The sequence below is a fragment of the Gobius niger genome (assembly GCF_951799975.1).
Source record: "Gobius niger genome assembly, chromosome: 16".
In the NCBI taxonomy this organism is placed as follows: Eukaryota; Metazoa; Chordata; class Actinopteri; order Gobiiformes; family Gobiidae; genus Gobius; species Gobius niger.
This window is the reverse complement of record NC_136867.1, coordinates 19,823,995-19,848,381: the sequence shown is the minus strand read 5'-3', so window position 1 is coordinate 19,848,381 and position 24,387 is coordinate 19,823,995. Positions and strand designations below refer to the sequence as shown.

Genomic DNA, 24,387 nt, shown 5'->3' with positions numbered 1-24,387 from the left:
GTGCGTAAATGTACCCACAGGATGGCGATGGAGAGCTGTGCATGTCTGGGGCCGAGCTCATTGTAGCTTAAAGTTCCAGGTAAAATTAGGAGTGACAGGCCACTGACCAGCTATGTTGATTAATAAGTTAAGTTTGCTCATTGTTAAAAGAAAGGCTACGCACTGTGGCTATCGTTTCATTGTAGAAAGAAAAATGAGTGAAGAGATTGGTTCTAGCCTCTATGTATTCTCCCTAGCGAACTCCTCCTACCCCACTGATCCACAAGTCCAATTCTTTTTCTGACCAATCAGTGTTTTTTTGTGGGAGACCTCTCCACGCGCTGATAGGCTCAGAGTTTTGTCAGACCCGCCTTGTCTGAGGAGTTGAGGGGAGTTCAGTGTTGGGTTTTCTCAGCCATAGCGTAAAGAGGAGACGGCTGGACTCTGCACGAGCCCTGTTGCTGTCACGTTTTAGTTGTTTATTAGCCCGTTTCGAAAGTTTTGACCGGTTGGTTTTACTGACAAGTGGGACAAGTGGCAACGCGAGCAACATGCGGGCTGCACGTCCACCAAACGAGCAGGTAGGCTTTGTGAACTAAAGTTTTTTTTTTCTGTCTTGTCTACTGTGCAAGAATATCTTTGCTGTATGGGGTGTTCTTGTTTTTTTTTGCATTTTAAATTTCTTCAGTGTCGTCCGGGTGCGCTTGCGTAAAATGGGTAGACCTCCGTGCAAAGTTGCTTGATCCCATAGGAGCACATTTTATGGACTGTCACCTTTCACAGTCCCTTGGGAACTTCGTTATTGTAACCGGGACAGCTAAAACCACGGGGAACGCTTTGCAAATTGCTCTTCTTTCTCTTGCCCATAATGCGCGCTCCCCGTCGGAACCAAGCCCCGCTCCTCCTTATGTTGTCTTTTTGCAACTGATACATACGCTACGCTTCTGACCTCTGGCATTCGCTCACCCTCAGCCAAAAAAGCACAATGACTCCAATACTGTAAACGCCTATTGGAGCTTTTAACTTCAGTGGGACGCTCAGGTTTAATCTGTAACACACTGGACTGGACTCTTGAAATAGTGCCAAATATCCAGGACCTATTACATAATCATACTTTATTCTATTGTTGTACTCTGTGTCTTTAAGAATGGGTTGAAGGTAGTTTTCTTGCTTACATGGCAGATTGAAGAAATGCATTACAGATGTGGAGAAGAGTGGAGTTTGTTTTCTTTAGTTTTATCCAAACAATCCAATGCCTATTGAGAATGAGATCTAGGGTGTCCAACTGATTTTATTTTGTTGCTATTTTTGTTTTGCTATGTTGCTGTTTGTGCAATAGAGGGAGTTGACTGTAGCTGCTTAATTGTAGTTCATTGTAGTTATTACAAGCTACCATTCCTGTAATTTACACCTCATAAGACATAAGCCTACATGAGTACTGTTTAGGTTTGTGGTAGGCAAACAGTAGCCTTTTATGAAAGTTTGACAGTATAAATTTGATTTATTGGTCATTGCAATGCATTTTTTTTCTTTCTCTGCTGTTTTGATGAGCAAGATACTTTCGGCAGACTCCAGACATGTTAGTAATTCATTTGCCTGTGTTTATTCAAGTTATGAAAAACAATATTGTCTCTATTTACATTTAAAAAAAAAAGCTGGGCTGATGAATCTTAAAAGTCTTTAAAACATAATGCTGGTTTTCTTCCACGCGTATCGGCTCCAGACAAGCCTTTGTCAAGAAGTGAGGACCAGCGACTTGTCTCCTCTTTTTATAGAGGAGTGATTGGGCGCTCAGAACATCTGGTGACCAGAGGGTGTGGCCGCACAATTATCTGAGGACACTAATTGGATAACATCACAGAAGAAAGAAAAAGAAACACTAAACTATTATATATAATGATGATAAAAGAGAAAAAATAATGATAATGATTGATAAATACTGCTACAGAAAAGGGTTAAAGTCAATTTCCTTATTTAATCCAGGGTATACTGTAGCTTTTATATAATAGATATACCAAGTTTCCCTTTGAAGTAATGTATGTATGCTAAGTATGCTCCAAAGTAAACCCTCCACTCTGAGACCTTTAGGGTTGCTGTCGTCATTTTGAGCGAAATGTCTACTCGTTTTTGTTCCGACAATATTATCTGTCCATTGTTCTGGATTCTAAACACTTTTATTGTTTACAACTATGTAGTCATCATTTATAATGTACAGATTGTGTGTAGCAGTTGAAAGGGTTTTAGTGATTTTAGTTGAAATGTGTAATCATAGTATTCTGGTAGTTGCAGTAGAGGCTATGATGCCATTAGTTGCTGTAGTTGCAGCTTTAGAAGCAAAGTAAATAGTAGTGGTTCATAGCGTTAAACTCTTAAATTAGAAGAACGTTTTCATTATCTAAGTCTAACAACTATTGTGAGCATAGCCTTTGTCTGATAACTGTTTTCCTTGCTGAATATTCCTACCTGTAGCCCCAACATTCCCATGCTCAGTCTTGGTTGAGTGAGAGCACAGTCCCTCCTCTGTCACAATGATGCCTTGTGTGTGTCACCGCGGAGCGTCCAGCGATGATGATGACGTCTCTGCTCTGCTCTTCCTCCCTCTCCGGTGCTGTTGCCGATTAGATAATAGGCAGCTTTAGAGTGGGCAGAGAGAGAGAGGTGCCACTGGACCTCTCTCTCCCTTCACTCCGTACCATCTGTGCCACGACCAGCTTGGCACCGCACCTAATGTACAGTAAACGCCACACGATAGTACTTATGGACACGCTGCTGTACGCTCATTTACTTATTACAATATGAGAATTACTCTGGGTGTTCACTGATGACACATAAACATGACTGCAAGGGATTCTGAAAATGTGGTACATCGTAATTACAATTTTTCAGCATAATGGACTAAAATTATAATTAGCAACACTGAAATGGCAATACACATAGTAATCTGAAAGGTTTAAGCCTTCTTCACTAGCGTCATAAAAAAAAACCACACATTTACTTCCAATAATAAAGCAGAAAAGGCTTATGTTTAATTAGCTGCTTAACTCCAGGCATTTACTCTAATTGCCCCTCAACGAAACAAAGACATCTTTTTACTGACTTACAGTGAGTAACAATCTTACTCATGTTTCACAATTAAACCACCTCTCTATTCTGAATAACAAACAAAACAAAAAAACATTATTTTTGGCGGGCCGTGTCTCATCTTCACACATCAAGCAATGACAGTGATGCGTTTCACAACTTTGTGTATTTCTCCTGACACTGCATGAATAAACGGGACAGTAGCAACAGCAGCAGCAAATGTTGACATACTGTCAATGGTTAGCCAGAGCCACAGTGTTCCTTTGAATAATTTTACATTTATTGAACACAAGACACCAAATACAGCCCCTGCAAACGAATAGCAAATGTATTAACTTTGAGCAAACAGTTTAGATAACATTACATTACATTATCGGTGATGTATTTTTCTGGCAGGACATGCCAAACTGTGAACAAGATGTGATAAATATCGAGGTCAGTGGATCTAGAGCAGATATGGGCAAAGTTTTAATGCGAAGGCCACATTGGGTATTTGAACTTTCCATGAGGGCCAGACCTGGTGCGAATTTGATTGTTTCAAACATTTACAATTCTCAAATAGACTTTAATAGCCTAAACACATTAAAAGAGCAACAAAATATTAATGAAAAAAATTGTGTTTTCCCCTCTTATTCGGTAATGCTTTTAGGGCCCGGATTGAAGAGCTAGACGGGCTGCATCTGGCCCCTGGGCCTTAGTTTGCCCATGTCTGATCTGAGTCTAGTTTTGTTTTTTGCTAATATTTAATCATAGTTTTTTAATCATAATTGGACAAAAAATAGCTGTCAATACAGTCAGGCTTAACAACATGACCCACTGGACTATGTTAACCTGTTTTATTGACAAAGTGGATAAGTTGCTGCTTCACTCTGAAAAAGAGCTTTTGGAAATGCTCTAAGCCAGTTGTTTACCACTCACTTTTTAGCACTGGTCTCTTAGCCTCCTTCATTTGTTCAGCACATCGCCTTTGAGCACAAAATGCTCACCTGCTGCAAAATAATGTATTATATACTGCTAATGATTCCCATGGTGTGAGAGAAGACTGGAGACCGGAATTGTTTTGTTGATTTGTCGATTGTAAACTCTGTCCATCCAGCGTGAACTAATAGGATTTTTGATTCATGCCTTAAATAAGTGTGGTTTTGAGACCGTTCATGTGGAGCGGAGCTAAAGCCAAGTTCAACTACTGGAGCAGAAAAGTGTTATTATTAGCATGATGGAATAATTCTCCTCCCAGTTTTGAGGAAGTCAGTCTAGGCATAGCACCATTGTATCCCAGCTTCAGGATATGAATTTGACAGCACACAGTATGTAAATAAAATCCCAAGAAACTAAGCTAAGGATACAATGTCAAGGTTTCATGTATGAAGTATTCAGTTCATGATGATACATATTTTTTTCCCAATATTGTGACGCAAACAGTTTAGCAGATTTTTCATTTTTTTTCACCACATTTTGTCACTTTTTGGGTCATTTTTTCATCATATTTTTGTCATTTTTATTCACATTTTGTCATTTTTTCACCACACTTGGCCAGGGCACTCTTAATCTCAATGAGTCTTTTTCCTGGTTAAATAATAAAAAAATATATATATATTTTTTTTTCCACTTTTTTTTTCCACCACATTTTTGTCACTTTTTATTCAATTTCTTTGTCACTTTTTCTGCACATTATTCTCATTTTTTCATCACATTTTACTACTTTTTGTTGCTATTTTGACACTTTTTTTTAAGAAGCTTTAAGATTTGGTTAAAGTTGAACTGGAGAAAATGTCCCCGGCTCAGGTGGGGGTCACGAGGATAAATAATGCAATAACAATTTCTAAAACTAAGCCACTGCACAATTTTAAGTTACTTAAGAAGAAATCAAGAAATCTTATACAAACAAGAACAACAGAGAAATTAATTAGTTTCATGTTCTGGAGTAGCTGCACTGATCCCAATAATTTGACTCTTATTTGAGTCATTTCCACCTTCACCCCTTGGGAAGCTTGAATGTCCCAATCTTGAGTATTTAGTTCTGTAATAGAAGCAGTTAATATGAGCATTTTGTGGTTTGGTGACAGTGTCTTCCCACACAAGGCTTATGTGTTTGGCTCTGAGACTGTTTTAAAAAGTGATTTCCTGAAGACTTCCTCAGGGGCTGTCGTCGTGCTGCCAAAGAAACCAAAGTGTACCCATTTTCAGATCATGCGAGCATCTCTGAGGGAAATGTGAGAGCTGACAGTGGGTGGGAAACATGGGACCAGAAATGTAATGATTGGAACAAGTTTACAGCCTTTACTTCACTGATTAGTGCGAACCAGCTGTCTTTGAACGTGCCCAGATCCCGTTTAAAGACGCGAGGAGATCGAGCGTTTAGTGTGGCTGCTCCCAAACTCTGGAACAGTCTCCCCCTAAACGTCAGAGCTGCTCCAACCATAGAAACCTTTAAGACTGCCCTTAAAACACATCTGTTTGCGTTGGCGGTCAATTCAAGCTGAGCTGTATTATAACTCTATTGTGTGTGCTTCTCTTGTTGTTTTGTACTGTTATTTTATACTGTGTACCTGTATGTGAAGCACTTTGGGCACCTAGTGTTGCTGTAAACGTGCTATACAAATAAAGTTGACATTGACATTAGTGTTGTATAGGGATCTGATGACGCCAAAACCCGCATATTTTGTCGGTACTTTCTTATGGTATGGTATATTGTGTGTTAATGTAAGCCTGTAGCGCAGGTATTTTTGTCATTTTTCCAAATTTCTTTATGTTTGCTTTACTGGAATAACAAAGATTCATGTTCAGTTTCCTCTGCTTTTCAATTTACGGGAATAAGTGCAAAGCAAAGTCTGTCCCTGACCCAAAGTTTCCAGGTTTACGTCCAACCTTCCACAATGATCAAGAGCTTGCGGTATTAGAGGTCGACCAATACTCAGATGATGTCAATATGTATTTTTGCCCAATGTATATGATATGAAATAATGTTATCTCACTTATCCAGTCAGAAAGTCCTTCGAGCATTATGTTGTGGGTTCCTGTGACATAGACATGCAAATATTCAACAGGTTCAACCAGCGTGCCTTTATTGTAGTTGTGCTATTTTGAAACTGTTAAGTGTGCATGCAAATGACTATTTTTAGCATTCCTAGGGTTTCAGTCTACACAAGTTGTTATAAAAAAATTAAAAAAACACCTTATTTGACAATAATACAGTTTTTCTTATGTTACATTGCTTTGACAATTTTCTTGTATGGTCCAAAATATATTCTATTTGTTATCCCATTGAACTACAGAATGATATCACTGCGTGTCGTCGATTCTCGCTTAATTGACATTTGAAAGCCACAGTTCCGTGTGAACGAAGAGGCGGACACTTCTGCTGCTCCCGCGATTAGTTTTGGACGCTCTTCTTTGCTCTTAGATTGCCATGACAACCCGGCAGGAAGCAGGAAACGGAACGTTCTGCCCTGAAAATAGAGATAACCCATAATTTCCAGCTGGGATCGCGACACTCTCTTGACTGCCTTAGCGTGCGTCTGCGTGACACGTACACAAGATATATACCCCCACATACCGAGTCCTGGCACCCCCCGCAGAATCGAGTCTCAGTGGGTCAAGCGTCTGTAGCTGGGGTCATGTGTATTCTGGGAGAAGAGAGAGCTGTTAAAAATACTATGGATATATTTGAGAACTTGGTAGGAGAAGCCACGCAATTCCAACAGATTCCTCCTATAGTAGCTCTGTATACGTAATTAATGACATGCTTATTCTAACCAAGCAAATTAGCTGTTACATGTTTCCAGGAGTCAGACAGTGCATGGAACAGGTGCTTATAGCTGGAGGCCCTGAACGCTTCAAGTTGGAGCTTGTTCAAGACTGAGAATGTTTACTGTAAGCTATGCTGTTATGGCCCACATCTCTAGTTGTCCAACTTCAATGGAGGTTCTTGAGTCATCTCCTGTACTCTGCGGCCTCATTAACATGACAGAGCTTGTCACTCAATTCAGGACAGAGAGGTTAAGATGTTATCTAAAGAAAAAGGTTGGTTTGAAAGAGGAGCCAAAGAAGCAATTTTTGTGAAGAAGGAGAATCCAGTCATGAACAGGAATGGGTTTCGTTTTAACCTCTCCCAAGTTTCTCCTTCACGCCGTGCCTGGAAAACTGTGTCATGTTAATGAGGCTGAAACTCAGCACAGGACAGATCAATAGGCAGTTAATCAGCAATGATCAGATGAGATTATGGCCGTTCAGACTAAACGTTAGGTTATTAGGATGTTAATAGAGGGGAGGGACTGAGCCAAGCTGAACCCCTCCCTGTGGTCTTTATCTGGGCTGCGGGCTGGGCTGAAACTTTAGTGCGCTGACAAAGCCTTTTGGATGAGAGGCAAAACGTTCTACACTTCAACTACAGAATACAGAAGATGACTCAAGAACGATCAACATTTCAGGTAGTGCTGTCAATCAATCATTAATAAGAAAGAAATTGAAATGTTGAAATGTGAGTATCACGATTAATATGATGATGAAAATCAATTTGTGATGGGATTCCTGTGTCTGAAATCTGCCATCTCACAATGGGGGATCGTCATATTGTGATTAGGAGGTTTTTTTTCTTCAGTTTAACACAGCGTCATGCTGAAACACAGATACTTTCCTCACCTGTTGGTCGTGATGCTCTGAATGAGTGGCATGCCAATTTTACCCATCACTGCAAAGTCAACAAATGGTTTTAGTCACCGCTGACAGACAACAACATTGTACTTAGTACTTATTTAATATCAAAACAGTGATGTAGACCAGGGGTTTCCAAACTTTTCACACCCCAACCCCCTTCTGTAAAATGTTCATAGAATTTCTAATAATTTACGATGCAACATTTAAAATCTGGTTTAATTATGTTAGTTTGGACACTGTATTTTAACAATTGGCTTAATTTCACAAAAATGTGTTGCTTTCAATGAAAAAATACATCAAATTCAGTGTCAGAAACTAAAAAATCATCTTGTGACCTCCACTTCAGTGTCCCCCACCACCCAGGGGGTCCAGTCCCCCACTTTGGGAACCACTGATCTAGGCTATAAGTTATAATACTGTATGTTTTTTTTGCCATATTACCCATCCGTACGCTTAGACTAAACTTAGAACTATGAGTGATTAAGTTTGTTTACCTCAAGATCCCTGATATATGGTTAAGACTGCAGCCCATAATGGGAGAACACTCTGTCCTCAGCGTCATTTGTTTGACTCCCGGCACACACAATTTCCTGAGTGTTTCTTCCGGCTCTTCACCCATTTTCACCTTGACATGCCCTGTTTAATAAAGTCTAAGGGCCACTAGTTTCAAAAGGATAGCACTATTCTCTTCCTTTGTGCTTTTCACCCTCCTGGAACTTCCCAATTGTCGTGAATCACCAAAATTGCAGCATCACCAGAAGCTGAGTGGTGCCACGCCTCGCCACAGTCTGCCATTATGTCACTGAAAGAAGAAGACAGGCGCTGCACTGTGCTGGAGCCTGGAGTGACGACATCTCCTGAGTCACGCTTTGTGTTTTCAATGACTAATGCTCACAAGTACCTTTTGTGTGGTGCGTTTGACTTGTACTATACATCATCATGCATCATTTTGTGCACAAGGTTTTTTTTTAACTATAGGGCTGCACAATATTCAATAACTTGCCTTGAGAGTATTATTGCAATACTTTAGTAAACCATTCCAATATAACCTAGTGCATTTTGTGTGTGCATTTTTTTCAAAACAACAGAAACAGAATCTAAAATGGAAATAAACTTGGAAAATCTTGATTGAAACAGAATCTTTGCACATTTTTAAGTTAACCTAAGTTTTTGGCTGTTTAGGTCTAAATTCCTGTTGAGTGATTTGTTGAATGTTCACTGTAAAGTTTCCCAAATACTTCACATACCACGGACTTGAAATACAGGCTATTAAGGTCGAGGATTAGACATGGTTTGGGCTATTATTCATTTTCTTTATTATGTGGTTTTCCTTGAAGACTTACTTTCTCACCGTCTTTAAATGTCATCTTTCATTATTTCTTAGGGGTGAGTGCCATTATAAGTAAAAGAAAAAAAGTGAAGGCACTTGATATACTGAACAATTCAAAAAATATCCTTTTAGATCCTAAGTTATGATGTTAGGTTCTGAGAGAGTACTTACAGAAACACTTGTCCCAGCACAAAAAAAAAAAACATCTCCTGGTGCATGAAGTAGCAACGTGATTCAATTTCTCTGGTAATAAAACACATTAGAATTGCTTGATGTTTTACCTACACCTATGTTTTCTCTTCTAGGGCCACCCTGCTCTGGTGGTGTGCAGCTGCTAAGCATGCTGGGTAAGGCCCCTCCCACGAGCAGCAGTTTAAACCTGGTGCACTCTGAGGTGTCAAACCGAGGGCCAGACGAACAAGACGGAATCAACATGGCCGACCTTGTGGAAAGCCTTGATGCAGGAGAGCTGGACATTGGAGACGGAGAGGAGATCGACTATGATGGAAATATTTTAGGTGCGTGCTCAAAATATGCTCCTTTTTATGAATGCCTTTAGTTAGCTTCTGTTATTATGAGTTGTCGAAGGTAGAAACTTGTTCTGCTGAAAACTACTGGCTATCTTTTAGTGTCTCAAATGGGGCTGCAGCAAAAATTTGAGACAAATCTTACTTTTAATGCTCACAATTGGCAAATCACAATTTCAGGTCAAACGAATAAAGTCCACTGTTTAATCTCAACATCCAAAAGCAAAATCCTTCAGTGTGGGCACCATTTCCAAAGATCCAACCTACACACTCTTTAGCAGCCAAACTACACTCCCACGACAACAACGTGTGCAAGCCATTAAACATACTGAGAGTCCTAACAGCTACATATTTGTCGTCTTTAATAATTTCATCAGGGGACAGTCGGATCCCGTTCTCCGCCATCTATGCCTTGGTTGGGTTCAAAGAGGCCAACGCCAAGGTCTACCTGCCAGCTGTGCCCATCACCGCTCGCATCCTGGAGGTGGAGAGGTTCACCTCGGCTCAAGATCGCTTCAACCTGTCCAACCACCGGAGCGTCAACAAGGTAGAGTTTGGAGTCAACCGAAAAGATAAACAAGTATAATAAATGTGAGAAGTAGTTTCTGAATGTGCTTGGTTACTGGTAATTTCAACGTACACACAATTAAAGCAGAACTAAGTAATGTGTTTACCTTAATAAAATGAAAACCATGCTTTATACTTCCCTGCCTCCGGGTTGGAGGCGCAATACACACTAATAGAATCACAAAGAAGCAGCTAATAGGCTAACGAGCAAAGCTAACTGTGGGCTAGAGCTAATTTTGAGTGAACTCAAATATCTCCATTGTGTAATTGAGTTGTGGCACAATGTACAATATCCCCCCTTTCTCCCTTTGTCTTTTCTGTCAGCGTAGTATTTTATTCTTATGGACAATTAATGTGTAAAAAAAATGGTCTGCAGTGGCATAATGTACATAGTTCTGCTTTAAAAGATTTGTGTTTTTTTTGTTTTTGTGTGAATTTGTTTATTTTATTGGGGGCCCTTTAGCTCCTGTCTGAATTCATGCTGAGGATTAAATTGAACAGTACAAGTAGAAGTAGTAGTATAAACTATATAGACCGAGGGCTAGGGCCTTGTAAATGACTATAAACTTCTTCTTCTTCTTTTAAGCTGCACATCATAGAATATTCCTTGTGTTTTGGGTTTCTTCTGTTTTAGATTTGTATACTTAAATGCTTCTTTGCATTTTTTGATGTTGGTCAACTAAACTAAACTAAATAATATAAGAGCCTTAGTTATTGAGGCATCAGTAATAACAGGAGTTGCAATATTGGCAGTTAGGTTGTAACATTTTTTTAATACATAATCAAGTTTTCTGTTTGTTTGAAGCTTTTTCTTTCTAATATGCATTACAGACTTTAACAACATTCTTCCTCGTTTGATCATCCCTAACTCTTGTTATGTCTTTTTTTCCAGTCCCTGCCTGCTGTGTTCAAGATTGAGCTGAGGCACGGCGAGTTCACTTGGGTGGTGAAGAGGAAAGAGAAACACTTCATGGAGCTGCACAGAGAGCTGAGGACGTACAAGACCTTCATGAGGATCCCACTGCCCTCCAGAAGGTGCTCACATGACACTGAAACTAAAATCCACGTAACAAAAATCACATGGGTGCTGTTATTGCATGGTCAGGACAACATCGCACTCCAGTAAAGGAATGAACTGGTTACTGTAATTAAGTTGTAAAGATCTTTGGCAGAGATTGAATAAATGGTGACTCCCTTTTAAATTGCTTTATGTTGTTCCTGTGAATTATATAGATGTTTGTTGTTTTTTTATTGTAGCCACACAGTGCGTAGGAGGACAGTGCGGAAGAGTGAGGTGAGGGAGATGCCTGTCCTGCCCAAAGGAGGGGGAGACGAACTGGTGCGAGAGGAGCAAGTCTCCAGCAGGCGGGTAAGCTCTGGCTCCACAAACATTTTTCCCTTTAACCCTGTAACCACCCATTGCCAACTCAAAAGCCGAAAACTGCTCTCAAACCTACTTGTCCTTATTGGCTTATGTGAGAACCAGTGGTCAAAATAGTGTATATGTTTCTACAGAGACAGTTAGAAGACTATTTGAACAAGCTGCTGAGGATGGCAATGTACCGCAAATACCACCATACTGTGAGTAATCCCTCTAAGCTTACATGCTCATAAACATAACACAACCATAACTTCCCTATGACACCCTGTCAATGTTTACTCTATCACTCCCTATAAATTTCTAACTATACTTGACAAGTCTCAACTTCCCACTTCAGTAAACACGCCGATTGATTGTACTGACATTGTAAAATAGCTATTGTGTCTTTATTTTTACTAACCTGTTACTATCAGTGCAAGACCAACAGAGGATGTCATACTATGTGGGAGGTTGACATAGTTAAATCACTGTTTACTCAACAGAGAGGCTGTTTAATGTTGAGACATATTAACGTTGCGTCTGGTAAAGTGCATGAGCGAAAGCAGATGCAGTCAAGACACAGCCATCTCTATTGCCGGGATTACACTTTTTTTTTTGGAGCTTATCCATATCTATCTCCTGGGCATTTAGTTTCAATATTGAATTGGTATTTTATGTATTGTACCTATTTGGTTATTTTTTTTCAGTTTAAGTTTAAGATGATTTTTAGGTAGGCTTTTTTCAATTGTATTCTCGGCATTTCACCAATCCTCCCGTGCCACTGGGTCATAGTGTCAGGAGTGTGGAGCGAGAGGGTTAGCATTCTGTACATGTTTTATACATGACTAAAATCCATATACTCCACCCACAGTATCTGCATGGGGACCCACCCAGAGTGGCAATCTCATTTGTGCCAGACCTAGAGGGCTCTGTCATGTTAATGAAGCTTCATTAATGCTACATATTATAAGGTGTCTTTTCATTTATCTGGGGAAAAACAAAACAAAAGAAACAACCAAAAAACATCAAAAAGCATCAAAAAGCAAACAGTGGCGCAGATGGTAGAGCGGGTCGTCTCATGATCAGAAGGTCAGGGGTTCGAATCCCAGCTCCTGAGGGTGCACACTGTCATTGTGTCCTTGGGCAAGACACTTCAGCCACCTTACCTCCAGTGTCTGCGTACACTGGTGTTTGAATGAGAGTGTGAATGGGTGAATGGTTCCTTGCTGTAAAGTTGAGACCATTTACCATTGTAAAAGGGGATAAGATTAACTAACTAACTAACTTTATTGCTTCTTTTTCCTACTACAGAGATACAAAACATCCAAATACAATAGTTTCAAGTCCAATAATCGAACCAGCTGGATTGTCTTGAATTAATGCAGAGTTTTTGCCACAAAACATGTTGCCTCTTCACATGCTGGGTCTGACTATGTGCCACAAGGTCACACAGTAGTAGTTACAGATGAATTTGATTGATGTATTACAGCCAAGCTAAAACAAAACTACCATTAGGCTCAGACCCATCGGACTCACCACTGTTCCAAAATACTATCCAGACCCATGTGTTGAATTGTGCCTGAATGAATAGTAACATGTGTTTTATCTGTTTTCATGAGCTGACAAACACGATACAAATAAGTAAATCCTTTAAGCTTGTTGTCTCTTTGTGAATGCAGCAGTGTGTGTTCCTGTCTATTCTCAGATGGAGTTCATAGACATCAGCCAGCTGTCTTTCATTCATGACTTGGGACCTAAAGGACTGTGAGCGATTTTGTTTTTCTTCCCCTCTCCCTTTAAGCCATCTGTAAAAAAACATTATAATCTCTCCTCGGACAGATGAAGCAGCTTCTTTTACATATAAACATTTTCATGTCTTGTTTCCAGGGAAGGGATGATCTACAAGCGCTCGGGAGGACATCGCATACCGGGCATGAACTGCTGTGGTCATACGAAGGCCTGCTACCGCTGGTCCAAACGGTGCGTGTCTGCCAGAGTTAAATTCAGTATCAAGTAATGTTAATGGGAAGTATGTAAGTAGTCAAATTAATTGTCTGGATGGCAGTAGAGCTAGTGGGTAGGCAATGACCCATAACCCGTAAGATGGTTTGAATAATGTCCACGTGTTGTCTCTGAGTTACAAACCCATATTTGTTATGACAGGAAGGGCTTACAAATGGGCAAAACACAGTGGGGCTCATGGATCACGGCAGGAGCTAGATAGCGGGTGCAAGCTGACGAATAAAATATGCTGCTTTGTTGGCATGTTGCACTTAATTTACCATTTGATGTTGCCTGTATTACAATATTAGGGCCCCAAATCTGATATGTAAATGAGGTGATTCTGCGTGAGTAAAATATTTACTCTGCTGCTGATCCACTTTTGTATGTGCTGCTCACTTAGCACATGGGCAAACGCTTGGTAAATGACCCCCAGTGTCATCATTTTTACACAATACTACAAATTTTGCTTGGATTCTCTCTCAACAATATACATTTATTGTATAGTCTCATTGTAGTCCTTTGAATGAAGTAAAGGAGCTTCTAATGGCCTTAAAGGGACTATACAGAGTTTGAAAATGTTAAAATGAAGTATTTTCCTCCCCCTACATGTTCCACCGATGTCCTAAGGTGTAGAATGAGCCCAGATCTGTTCACCACAACTGCCTCTAAAATCCTGCAGTCGCTCAAAAAGTTGTTACTTCGGGCCCGAATTGCCGTCATGCACGAGCTTGATATAGACGGTGCAGTTACACGTATGACCTGAGGTGGCAGTAGTGAGTATAAAATGGCTAACTTGCATCTAGCCCCTTTAAGTTTACGCCAAATGTGCTTGTTACTTCAAAGTGAGCAATTTTATTTTTTAGGTTTATAAAATAAGCATTTATTTGTTTATTTTAATTTTTTTGCTTTTGCATCTGTTGTGGGTTAGCGCTCGATCATTTCACTGGCTTAAAGCAATAGGCCACTGTTTGTTCTTGATATGCTCTTACGTGAGCTTAGGCGAGTTGATGCGTACCTGTCTGGTCTTTACGTGTGCGCTTAGTCAGTGATGAAATTAGAAGCGACCAAGCTCTTCCACCTTTCCCATATTTAATTATGGTTACGTGAGTAGTTACACAATCCAAGTATACAGTAGTTACACAAAATTAAACATGTCGATTTTCTAAGCGGATACAAAGTGGCACTATATTGTAAGGCGTAATAACACCTTAGAAGCACTTCGACGTCCGCGCAGTAATATTTTCACTCCTATAGAATTCTCTGCGCGGACGTCGAAGTGTTCCTAAGGTGTTATTATGCCTCACAATATAGTACCCCTTTTTATCCTCTTAGAAAATCTAAGCTCAGGTAAGAACATATCATACAACATATAAAACGGTGGCCTATTTCTTTTAATTGCTGAATTGTTCTAGACCTCGCACGTTGTACTGTTAAATTCATATAGGATTTAACAGTTTGTTGTGTTAAAGTGTAAATTATGTCAATGCCTTGCTTTTAACTCTCCCCTCTATACTCCTCTTGACTGCTTGAATCCACTTCTACTGTAAGCGTCCTTGTTATCCCAGCCAAGTTCTTATGTGAGCGTTTGTTTTGTTGTTAGAAGACAACATGCAGAGTCCCACACTGTGTTCGCAGTGCCATCCACCTACCTCCCTGTGATCGTACGCTTCCTACACGCTTCCCTTCAAACATTATCAGATGGTCCTTCTAAGAAAACATTTGAAAGTCATATAATGTAGCAATGTGGGAAAACGGAAATGAGCTAAGATATATAGGTATAATATATGTATAATGTATGTAAGTAGCAGTAACATTTTTGCTGCACGTTTTTTGACTACTCTACTAAAGACATGTTTAGTAGCAGAAATAGCAACAATGACTTGGCAATGGCTGTGGTGTTTTAAAAACGTAATTCAATATTCATTCAATATGTTATGCTCATTGTAGACATTTTTACCTCTTAGTTTTATTTCTTTATTTACACTTTAATTCTTTGTTCGTGTCTAGTCTATTTGCTCAATATTGTTTGTGTGTGTTTTTGCAGGTGGCTGGTGGTGAAAGACTCTTTTCTGTTGTACGTCAAGCCAGACTCTGGGGCCATATCTTTTGTGCTTCTTGTGGACAAAGAGTTTGGCATCAAAATGGACTCCAAAGACACAGAGACCAAGCATGGCGTCCGCATAGACAGCCTCTCAAGGTCAGGATTACCATTCGATTCACTGTGGCTCAAATGGTTCACTAGAATTAAACCATTTGATCCGCTGTGTCAGTTTAAGAATCCAGTGGTGATGGATTTAGCGTCACATTTTGAAAGTCCAAAAGTAATTAAAAATCCTGAATGATGAAACTTTTGGTGTATTTATAAACCTGAATGAGCTTAATAAGCTTTACTTTGGCAGGGCGCTGGTGTTTAAGTGCAGCAGCTACAGACACGCTCGCTGGTGGGGGCAGAGCATCGAAAACTTTGTCAGGAATCACGGGAAAGCGTTTCTCAGAGATCATCGATTCAGCTCCTTCGCACAAGAACAGGAAAACATCCCGGCCAAATGGTAACTAACTGGTACCTAACAGTGCTTTCAGTGTTGTGTGTTATGTTATGTTATCCCAGATGGCTATGACGATGCATTTCAGCAATGTGGTGACAAATGGACTTCTTTTACATCTCATCAGTCACTATGCAAATACATTGTGAGCGTAGCGTTTTCTGGGATTCGCATCTATTTCGCCACCTCTCCCACTCAGCTGGCAGATCTTGTTGCGTCGTTTGAAATTGTCTTTACACTGAGTGCTACAACTCGGTGAGCTGTCTCTTTTTGACTTTTGAGAACTGAGAATGTACCAACAGCGTTTTAACACAATAATCAGTTGTGACAAGGAGGTCAAGACCTTAACCAAGGCGAAGAGAGGGTGTGAAGGAGGCCATTTTTGTGAAGAAAGAAATCGGCACAGAGGTCTTAGGGTACATCCGAAACCAGTAAATTGGTAAGAGGTCAAACAGGATGTGCGCCAGCGTCCGCCATGATAAGAAGCGTCCAAATAGGGCTGTCAGTTAGGAAGGAGGTAGGGAAAGGAGCCTCAATGCTTCAGAGCTATGTGCCATCCCTTAAGCCACCGCGCCTCCGGTATATAACCCCAGATTCAACTGATCCTCTACAGTAGCCACCGCTGCCTCAAGTCAAGACCATGGCATTGAGGTTATGCTAATGAGTTGGAGACAGAACCCAGGTCTTGCTAATAGACAGTTAAAGAGATGGTATTATGCTTTTGACACTTATTGGATAATCATTTCATACGAATCTTGATTTCTGTCCTCCACTTCGTTTCCATTTTCCTTTGAATCACTTCTGTTTCAACAAGCTCTCTGTCCCTAAGATTGCTTGACAACGTTTTTCTACAATAAAATTGGTAACTTCAGTGTTGCCGGCGTCTTGGAATAATAATGGTTTCTTAAGAGATATAAGTGCACGCAGGGTCACAAAGACAAATGGAAAATGCCTTTGTACTTTCTTCACTGATGCCAGGGCTAAAGGCTTTGTAGTTTGAAGTGACAAATGAGTCAGCGCTAAGAAGCAGTCCCTTTTCCATGAACTGATTGTCGAGTAACTTTATTTGCCCACCTCATTTGCTTTGTACAAGTGACCCTGATGTTACTTTCTTTTACTTTAGGTATGTCAATGGTAAGACGTATATGGAAGATGTGGCAGATGCGCTAGAGGAGGCGAAAGAGGAGATTTTCATCACAGACTGGTGGTAAGTTTGGCCATTGTGTAAAAAGGAGAAGCTTGATAATGTACTGTTCTGATCTGCCAAGGGTTGGTGTTAGACTTTCTGAAGCATAGGCAGTGTCTAGGACTTTTTGTCTCACATTTTGGTTCAAACAATTCCACTTCAAAAGCACCCATTAGACAGACACCAAATATCCGGGCCTTTCTGTGTGGAGTTTACATGTTCTCACCCTTGTCTGTGCATCCTTCGAATGCTCCTGGTTCCCCTAGAAATTAAAACACGTACAATAGTGTCCCCTCCAGGGCCATGACAATGAAGATGATGAAATCTCAGTGGGACTTTACTGGTTAAATAAAAGGAATAAATAAAGATATTTTACTGAGGGATTAGTTGATGTATGTATCCCTCTCAAACTATGTAGTAATTGCGGTATTACTTAAAATACTAAAACATCTATTTAAAGGTGCATGGTGCAACTTTTTATGTGGAAAATATTATTTTTTATTTATAATATTTGTATGTATTTGACCTTGTCGTGACCCACCAGCTGTATGAGTGGTCAGCATAGCCTCACAGTGGCCCATATGGCGCTACAGGATCAATTGTTTGGATGGTTTTCACTGCTTACAGACCCTCTCACCAGAAAACCTACAAAACAATTGATCCTGGAGCATTGTAGAGACCACCGTGTTGGAAAGTAAAGACTTCATGCTGACCACTCATACAGCCACTGGGTCACTAAAAGGTCAAATACGCAAAAATGTTAACTTTTTTTTCTGCATAAAAAGTTGCATAATGCCCCTTTAAAAATTGCAATTTTTATAGATGGTGATCAAAATCAACCAATAATTTGAAACCTGGCTGTGTGCCATATTCACATATTACAATACATGTGCAGAGTCAGAGCAGATTTTAGTCAATAATTTACATAAAACAGAAAGTTACATGATGTGATGTTGAGCCCTTTAAACTCTAGGACAATTTTCGCTGTACTTCTACTGTATTTGTTTCCAATCTGTGTACTAGATGTGCACCCATAACAAGCAGCTTTAAATATATTAGCATACGCATTACTGAGGGCGGTTACAGCTGCGCCGAAGAGACGTCGGTAAATAGCGGTCACTTTAACACCTGGACAAAGCTCTTTTACATAGTATTATGTCTCTGTCCTCGCTACCACACCATGCAAGCCCCATTACAGCTCCTATTTCCACCCCATTCAAACACAGCCAGAGCACAAGCACAAAGGAAGGACATGCTATCCTCCTCCATGCCTTTTTACTTTCTTTCTATGACCTGAGAATACAGTGTACCAACCCATTTTACCCTTTGTACTTTGTTTAGGGTCAGGTTTCTCTCATGGGGTCTGATGTTTACTCACCAGGTGTTCCAGAAAATGTGTTTTTTTGCATAAATTACAAAGCAAAGTGAAAAGCCATGAAGTAAGACGTAGCTTTGTAGTAGCTTAGTCATTTCATGAAATCCCGCAAATGTGGATGTTATGTCGGGTTCAAAAAAAGTATTACAGTATAAAGTAGTGGCGTTTTGTGAACTAAATGAGCAGACACAATACTCTGCTTTCCTAAAGATTTGCCCCCCCCACCAAAAAAGTTGAATAGGAGCAGAAAAACCTTTTATTTTTGCACTTTTTGGAAGCTTTAATCAATACTCTGGCAGCCATATGCGTTGTTTACGGTTAATCAACACTGCTATCTACACATATCACGCACTGAACTCTCAGTATTGACTTTGTGGCACTAAATTAGCCGTGTAGCACCTGTAGCTGAGGTAACGACATACTCCCATGACATTTTGAGCGCAGTAATTTGCAGCCTTTCACGGCCAAATGCGTGACCACTCATGTCGGAGGAAGCCTGAGTGTGGCAGGCAGTCAACACTGGCATCACTGGCTGAAAGTCTTAACCAATCAGAGGAGAGCTTTAGCAATATGAGCCAGTGGCATGGTGGATATGAGGGACCCTAGAGACAAAATCCATTTATCAAGCAATGGTATGGCAAATGTATTTATATAGCACCATTCATTTGCAGTAACATGAAGTCCTTTGAAAAGAAAAAAACATGCTACTGTATAAAGAAAATATACAAGAGTTCTGGTGTGAACTTTGTAGAGAATCTTTAAGGGAGCCTATGTAAGATTTTTGTATGTAAATATTTCATAAACATGACCTATTAGTGTCTCCATATATGACATTGACTCAACATGTTCAAATCAAACATTGGTTTTGCTGGTAACGGTTGTAATGTTAACGTTATTTGCTTACATTTTTCATTCTGGTTCTCATGACAATTATCCAATCAGAAAGCAGATTGAGCCACACACTTAACCTGTTAGTTGCTGTCCCCCCTGATCAGGAGATAGGGATTAGGTTTAGGGTTATGATTAGGGTTAGGAACGGCAAATGTGATGTAAATTGTGTTTTACTCACATAAATCTTACATGTAGTTTTATTGTAGAAACTAGAAGGTCTTGGATTTCAAATGAGGTATCATACTAGCTTATAGACTGTAAGGTCTCAAGTCAATACTCTTTGAGATTAGCAATTAGATATTAAGTTTAAAACCAGTTTGGAAATGAATATAAAGGAGACGGGTCTGAATGCAGCCGATGAAGAGGGACCTGATTAGTGGAGTTCCACACCTCCACAGGACACTGTTTAAACTAATCCAAACTAGCCCTAAACCAAACATTAAACCTAACCTTAAGGATAGTGAAGTTTACTTATGGGTCTTAAGATTGATTGAAATAAATGCTGCAGAAAAAAAGTTTTCCTGTGGAGCTCCACTGCCCACATGACTTTCAGACCTTCTTGACATAAAGGGACACCCTCCTACTTCCATAATCCTAGCATATCCTACAAATACTATCTTTTTTATGCTTTGTGTTTTGTTTTACCTGATCAGGCTGAGTCCAGAAATCTTCCTGAAAAGGCCGGTGGTGGAGGGCAACAGGTGGAGGCTGGACTGTATCCTCAAACGCAAAGCAGTAAGTCACACCCGTACTATACAGCGTAGAATTATCACAAAAAGTTAGCCACAGTAAATTTTGAATAGAACTGGCTTCCACTTTTGAGAGACGCAGCATTCACACATTTTTTATTCATAGTGTTCATAATTTTGTCAGACATGTTTATAGCTACCCACTTGCATGAGTCACAGTGCTGATTTACTGTTCAATAAAGGTCTATTAATATGAATGGCTGTTGTGTCCACAGCAACAGGGCGTGCGGATCTTCGTGATGTTGTACAAGGAAGTGGAACTGGCTTTGGGCATCAACTCTGGATACAGCAAGAGGACTCTGATGCACTTACATCCAAACATAAAGGTAATGGCAGATCTGTTGCACAAAATACACACATACAGTATTTTATATTCAATCGTACCTCATAGGTCTTATATATGAGGTACAATGTTAACAATAGGAAGAACGCAAATACAAGAAGCATAGGTTTAACATCTTTATGTGAATGTAAAAATTGATGGGTTCAAAACTACCAAAGGAATTCAATATACATATGTGGATGTATATTTTTTTTTATATATAATTTAGCAACTTTGTCATTAAAAAGTTGTAGAAGAAAAAAGAAAGAACCTCATATGTGGGAGAGTGGGAGGAAAAGTAAGTACACCGTTTGGAATTTCTCACATTTCTGCCTAAATTGATCATAAAATGTGGTCTGATCTTTATTAAAATTATAAGAATGATTAAACAGTGTCTGCTTAAACTAATACCACCAAACATTTACATTTTAGCATATTTTTATTGGCCATAACATGTAAACATTCAATGAACGGGTTGGAAAAAGTAGGTACACCGCTTGAATCTCACTGAACTGCAGCAGTTTTGTAAAGAGGAATGGTCCAAGATTCATCCTGATAGATGTGAGCGTCTAATCCGCAACTACAGAAAAGCAGTTATTGCTGCAAAAGAAGGATCAGCCAGCTATTTAATGCAAGGGTTCACTTACTTATTCCATGCTGTTGTGAATGTCTCAGGTAAATGCAAAACAGCTTGATAAACTTGTGAATTATTTTTTTCATCGATGATAACACATTGTCCACGCCCTGAGGCAACAAAACAGGCCCACACCCTGATGGTGACTGTAATTGATTAATTTTATGCTAATGTTTTTATTGATTTTATTTGTTTTCTTGTAATTTAATGCGACTGTGAAGCACTTGAAATGCCTTGTGTATGAATTGTGCTCTACAAATAAACTTGCCTTGCCTTAGTTTAGTTTAGTTTTGAGCATATCGTATTTACAAACTTTGCAACTGCCGTTCTTTTACATTCCGGTTTGTTCTCTGAGACCAGCTCATTTTGGTACAATTAAGATATACATAACCATAATCAACACATAGCTTAGGATGTAGATACATAACCATAATCAAACATAGGAAATAAGTTTACATAGTCTTTTGATGTATAGAATCAGGTTAAAAGGCTGTCTTACTACGTACTGTGCATTCTTAAATATCGAATGGTAACAGGTTATTGCTGCCATCTGATACCGCCGCATCATTGCCTTGTTGTTGCCTTGCCTTGATCCCTTCACCATACTTCACAGTGGGCATAGGGTTTTGATGTAAACAGTTTTTTTTTTTTACAAAACTGCTGCAGTTCAGCGAGACTCAGGTGATGTACTTACTTATTCCTCCCTCTCCTGTGAATGTTTACATGTCATGGCCAATGAAAATATGATAAATGTAAATGTTTGGGTGGTATTAGTTTACATAAACACTGTTTACTCATTCTTATGATTTTAAATTCCAAACAGTGAACTTACTTTTTCCTCCTACTGTATGTGTATCATAATAGATTCTTGACCATGACCACCATCTTTTCCTTCCCACATCGTGATCTGTCTTGCTGCTCTTGCTTTGGTGCAGGTGATGCGGCACCCGGACCACGTCTCCTCCTCGGTGTACCTGTGGGCCCATCACGAGAAGATCGTTGTGATCGATCAGTCTGTGGCGTTTGTGGGCGGGATCGATTTGGCGTACGGCCGCTGGGACGACCGGGAGCACAGACTCACCGATGTGGGCAGCGTGACCCGATCTGTCGCGCTGGAGCAGGTCTGACCCCCTCACTGACCAACACACAGTATAGTTTCCTTGGATAATTTGATAATGTTGCAAAGGGGGAGACTTGAAGAAATACAGCTCTCCCCAGTGCCACAGCTCAGTGGAAGGAACAAGCAGCTTTTGATTTACTGAACCCTTTCCAAACAACTTTATGTCCTCTACCTTTGGATTTCTCGGGATTCATCTGTTGCTCATTTCATTTTGTGTCAAGGCTGGCTACACTAACCCTCCGTCCAACAAAGCGGTGCCCACGGGAGACGCTGTTTCACAGAGCAACGGCCGCGGGACTCCCCCACCCCCCGACGTGGAGCTCCCCAAACTCAAAGGGATCGGGCGCAGTAGGAAATCCCGCTTCAGTCTCTACAAGCATATCCACAGGCACACGGTCCAGCACGCAGACAGTGTGAGCAGCGTGGACAGCACAGGTAAGAAAATATAACTAGGCCTGCCACGATAATTACTACATCGACTTATCATCCAATAAATGTCAGAAAAACAATGCATTTTTAGGCTCAATATTTATTGCCAATACATTTATTTACTTTTTGTTCATACTTGAACAATTTTACCTTAGTAAATTCAGTTGTGTTTCATTGAGTTTACCCACCATCTATGCATTTTCGTTGTACAATTATATAATGACAAAGTTAGTTTCAATGGCATCAAGTGGTCCACATCAATATCGTTTATCGCGATATTTTAGTGCCTCAATATATCAAATTTAAAATCTTATCGTGGCGCAGACAGAAACCATGACAATGACATTGCTCACCATTTTTTGCTGCAGACATTTTAGTCCGGATCACTATGTTTAGATTTCAACTGTTGTTGGATTATAAACCTTATGGTATAAGCAGTGACAAAGCCAATGTTTCCATTTGCCCTTGCCATTTGGTAAAATTGTGCAATTATACAATTCTTCCATTGGAGGAAATGGGGAGTTATGGTCATCGCTACGGTAACTCCATGAAACATAAAGACAAAGGTTTCATTTACTTTTTTGACTGGAATGGCCAAATTGTATTTTCTGTCAAATTTTGTAAATTTCCACCAAACTTTGTTTTTAATTCCCCATATTGTTATTATCAGTCTTTTTTTTTTTTTTTTTGCATATCAGAGCAAATGGAAACATCGTTTTTATGATTGCGTTTTTAATAAAAAATGTATAGTTTTGATACTCTCCACACAAATCCGGCGAAATTACATAGTGAATCGGACTATTTGTCTAAAACACAAAAACTATAGTAAAACTAATTCAGCTGCATTCTGACCTAAACGTTGCTTGTTAAGTCCAATTTAGTTTTGAATATAAAAGTCATTATTCTCGTTTTACGAAATTAAATATGCCGAGATTTTTTGTGACTTTTGTGGCATTACAAATATAGTATTTCGGCATTAAGATGGCATTAAAAAACATTACATTTGCCACCTGTAGAAACCCTGTAACTCATTCGTTAAGAAAAAGAGGCTTTCACAGTGTCAGTTCCAGAAAGGAAAAATTAATATTGCTTCATAACTGGGATCGACAGCAAAGCTTTTCCAAAACTGCAGCCTTTATGTGAGTTGTTGGTCCACAATGGCCAGTATCTATCCAAAATAGGTCAAGCTGCGCCTCCAATCGCTGAAAAGGTTATTGAGAAGAAGAATCGAAATAGTTTGCTGCGAATGAGGATATTACAAGCGGCCATAGGACATAATATCATACCAACCATGTTATTGTAATGTTATTGTTATGGCTGCCTCTATTGTTTTGTGAAGTATTGTATTGTGTTTTCAGGGAGCGGTTCCGTAAAAAGCTTGAAAACGGGAGTGGGGGAGCTTCAGGGCAACACTCGCTTCTGGCACGGAAAAGACTACTGCAACTTTGTGTACAAGGACTGGATTCAGCTGGAGAAACCTTTTGACGGTACAAAAATACACTGTACATGTCTCACTTTCTAAAATTAGCCACACCATTTTCTAGTCAAGACACAACAGTTTATAGATTCATATTAAGGTAAAAAAAAAATACATTTGTGCACTTTGTTTTGAATATTATGGCATCATCACTTTT

At 39.7% G+C, this 24,387-nt stretch overlaps 1 protein-coding gene across 2 annotated transcripts in view; it reads left to right on the top strand.

Annotated features, from left to right (window-relative positions):
• Nucleotides 1-189: 189 nt before the first annotated feature.
• The window catches only part of pld1a (phospholipase D1a), a 31,240-nt gene continuing 7,042 nt past the window's right edge, over nucleotides 190-24,387 (top strand). The window contains exons 1-16 of one of the 2 annotated variants that reach the window (XM_079573401.1): nucleotides 191-560; nucleotides 9,352-9,564; nucleotides 9,951-10,120; nucleotides 11,033-11,175; nucleotides 11,398-11,509; nucleotides 11,656-11,721; nucleotides 13,206-13,264; nucleotides 13,388-13,480; nucleotides 15,549-15,701; nucleotides 15,904-16,053; nucleotides 17,171-17,254; nucleotides 20,153-20,234; nucleotides 20,464-20,574; nucleotides 22,140-22,325; nucleotides 22,546-22,759; nucleotides 24,112-24,240. In XM_079573401.1, the coding sequence (XP_079429527.1) occupies nucleotides 9,387-9,564; nucleotides 9,951-10,120; nucleotides 11,033-11,175; nucleotides 11,398-11,509; nucleotides 11,656-11,721; nucleotides 13,206-13,264; nucleotides 13,388-13,480; nucleotides 15,549-15,701; nucleotides 15,904-16,053; nucleotides 17,171-17,254; nucleotides 20,153-20,234; nucleotides 20,464-20,574; nucleotides 22,140-22,325; nucleotides 22,546-22,759; nucleotides 24,112-24,240 (1,930 nt within the window). In that variant the 5' untranslated portion in view covers nucleotides 191-560; nucleotides 9,352-9,386. Of the gene's footprint in view, nucleotides 561-9,351; nucleotides 9,565-9,950; nucleotides 10,121-11,032; nucleotides 11,176-11,397; nucleotides 11,510-11,655; nucleotides 11,722-13,205; nucleotides 13,265-13,387; nucleotides 13,481-15,548; nucleotides 15,702-15,903; nucleotides 16,054-17,170; nucleotides 17,255-20,152; nucleotides 20,235-20,463; nucleotides 20,575-22,139; nucleotides 22,326-22,545; nucleotides 22,760-24,111; nucleotides 24,241-24,387 lie in introns of both variants that reach the window. The other variant, XM_079573402.1, reaches the window with a different exon arrangement.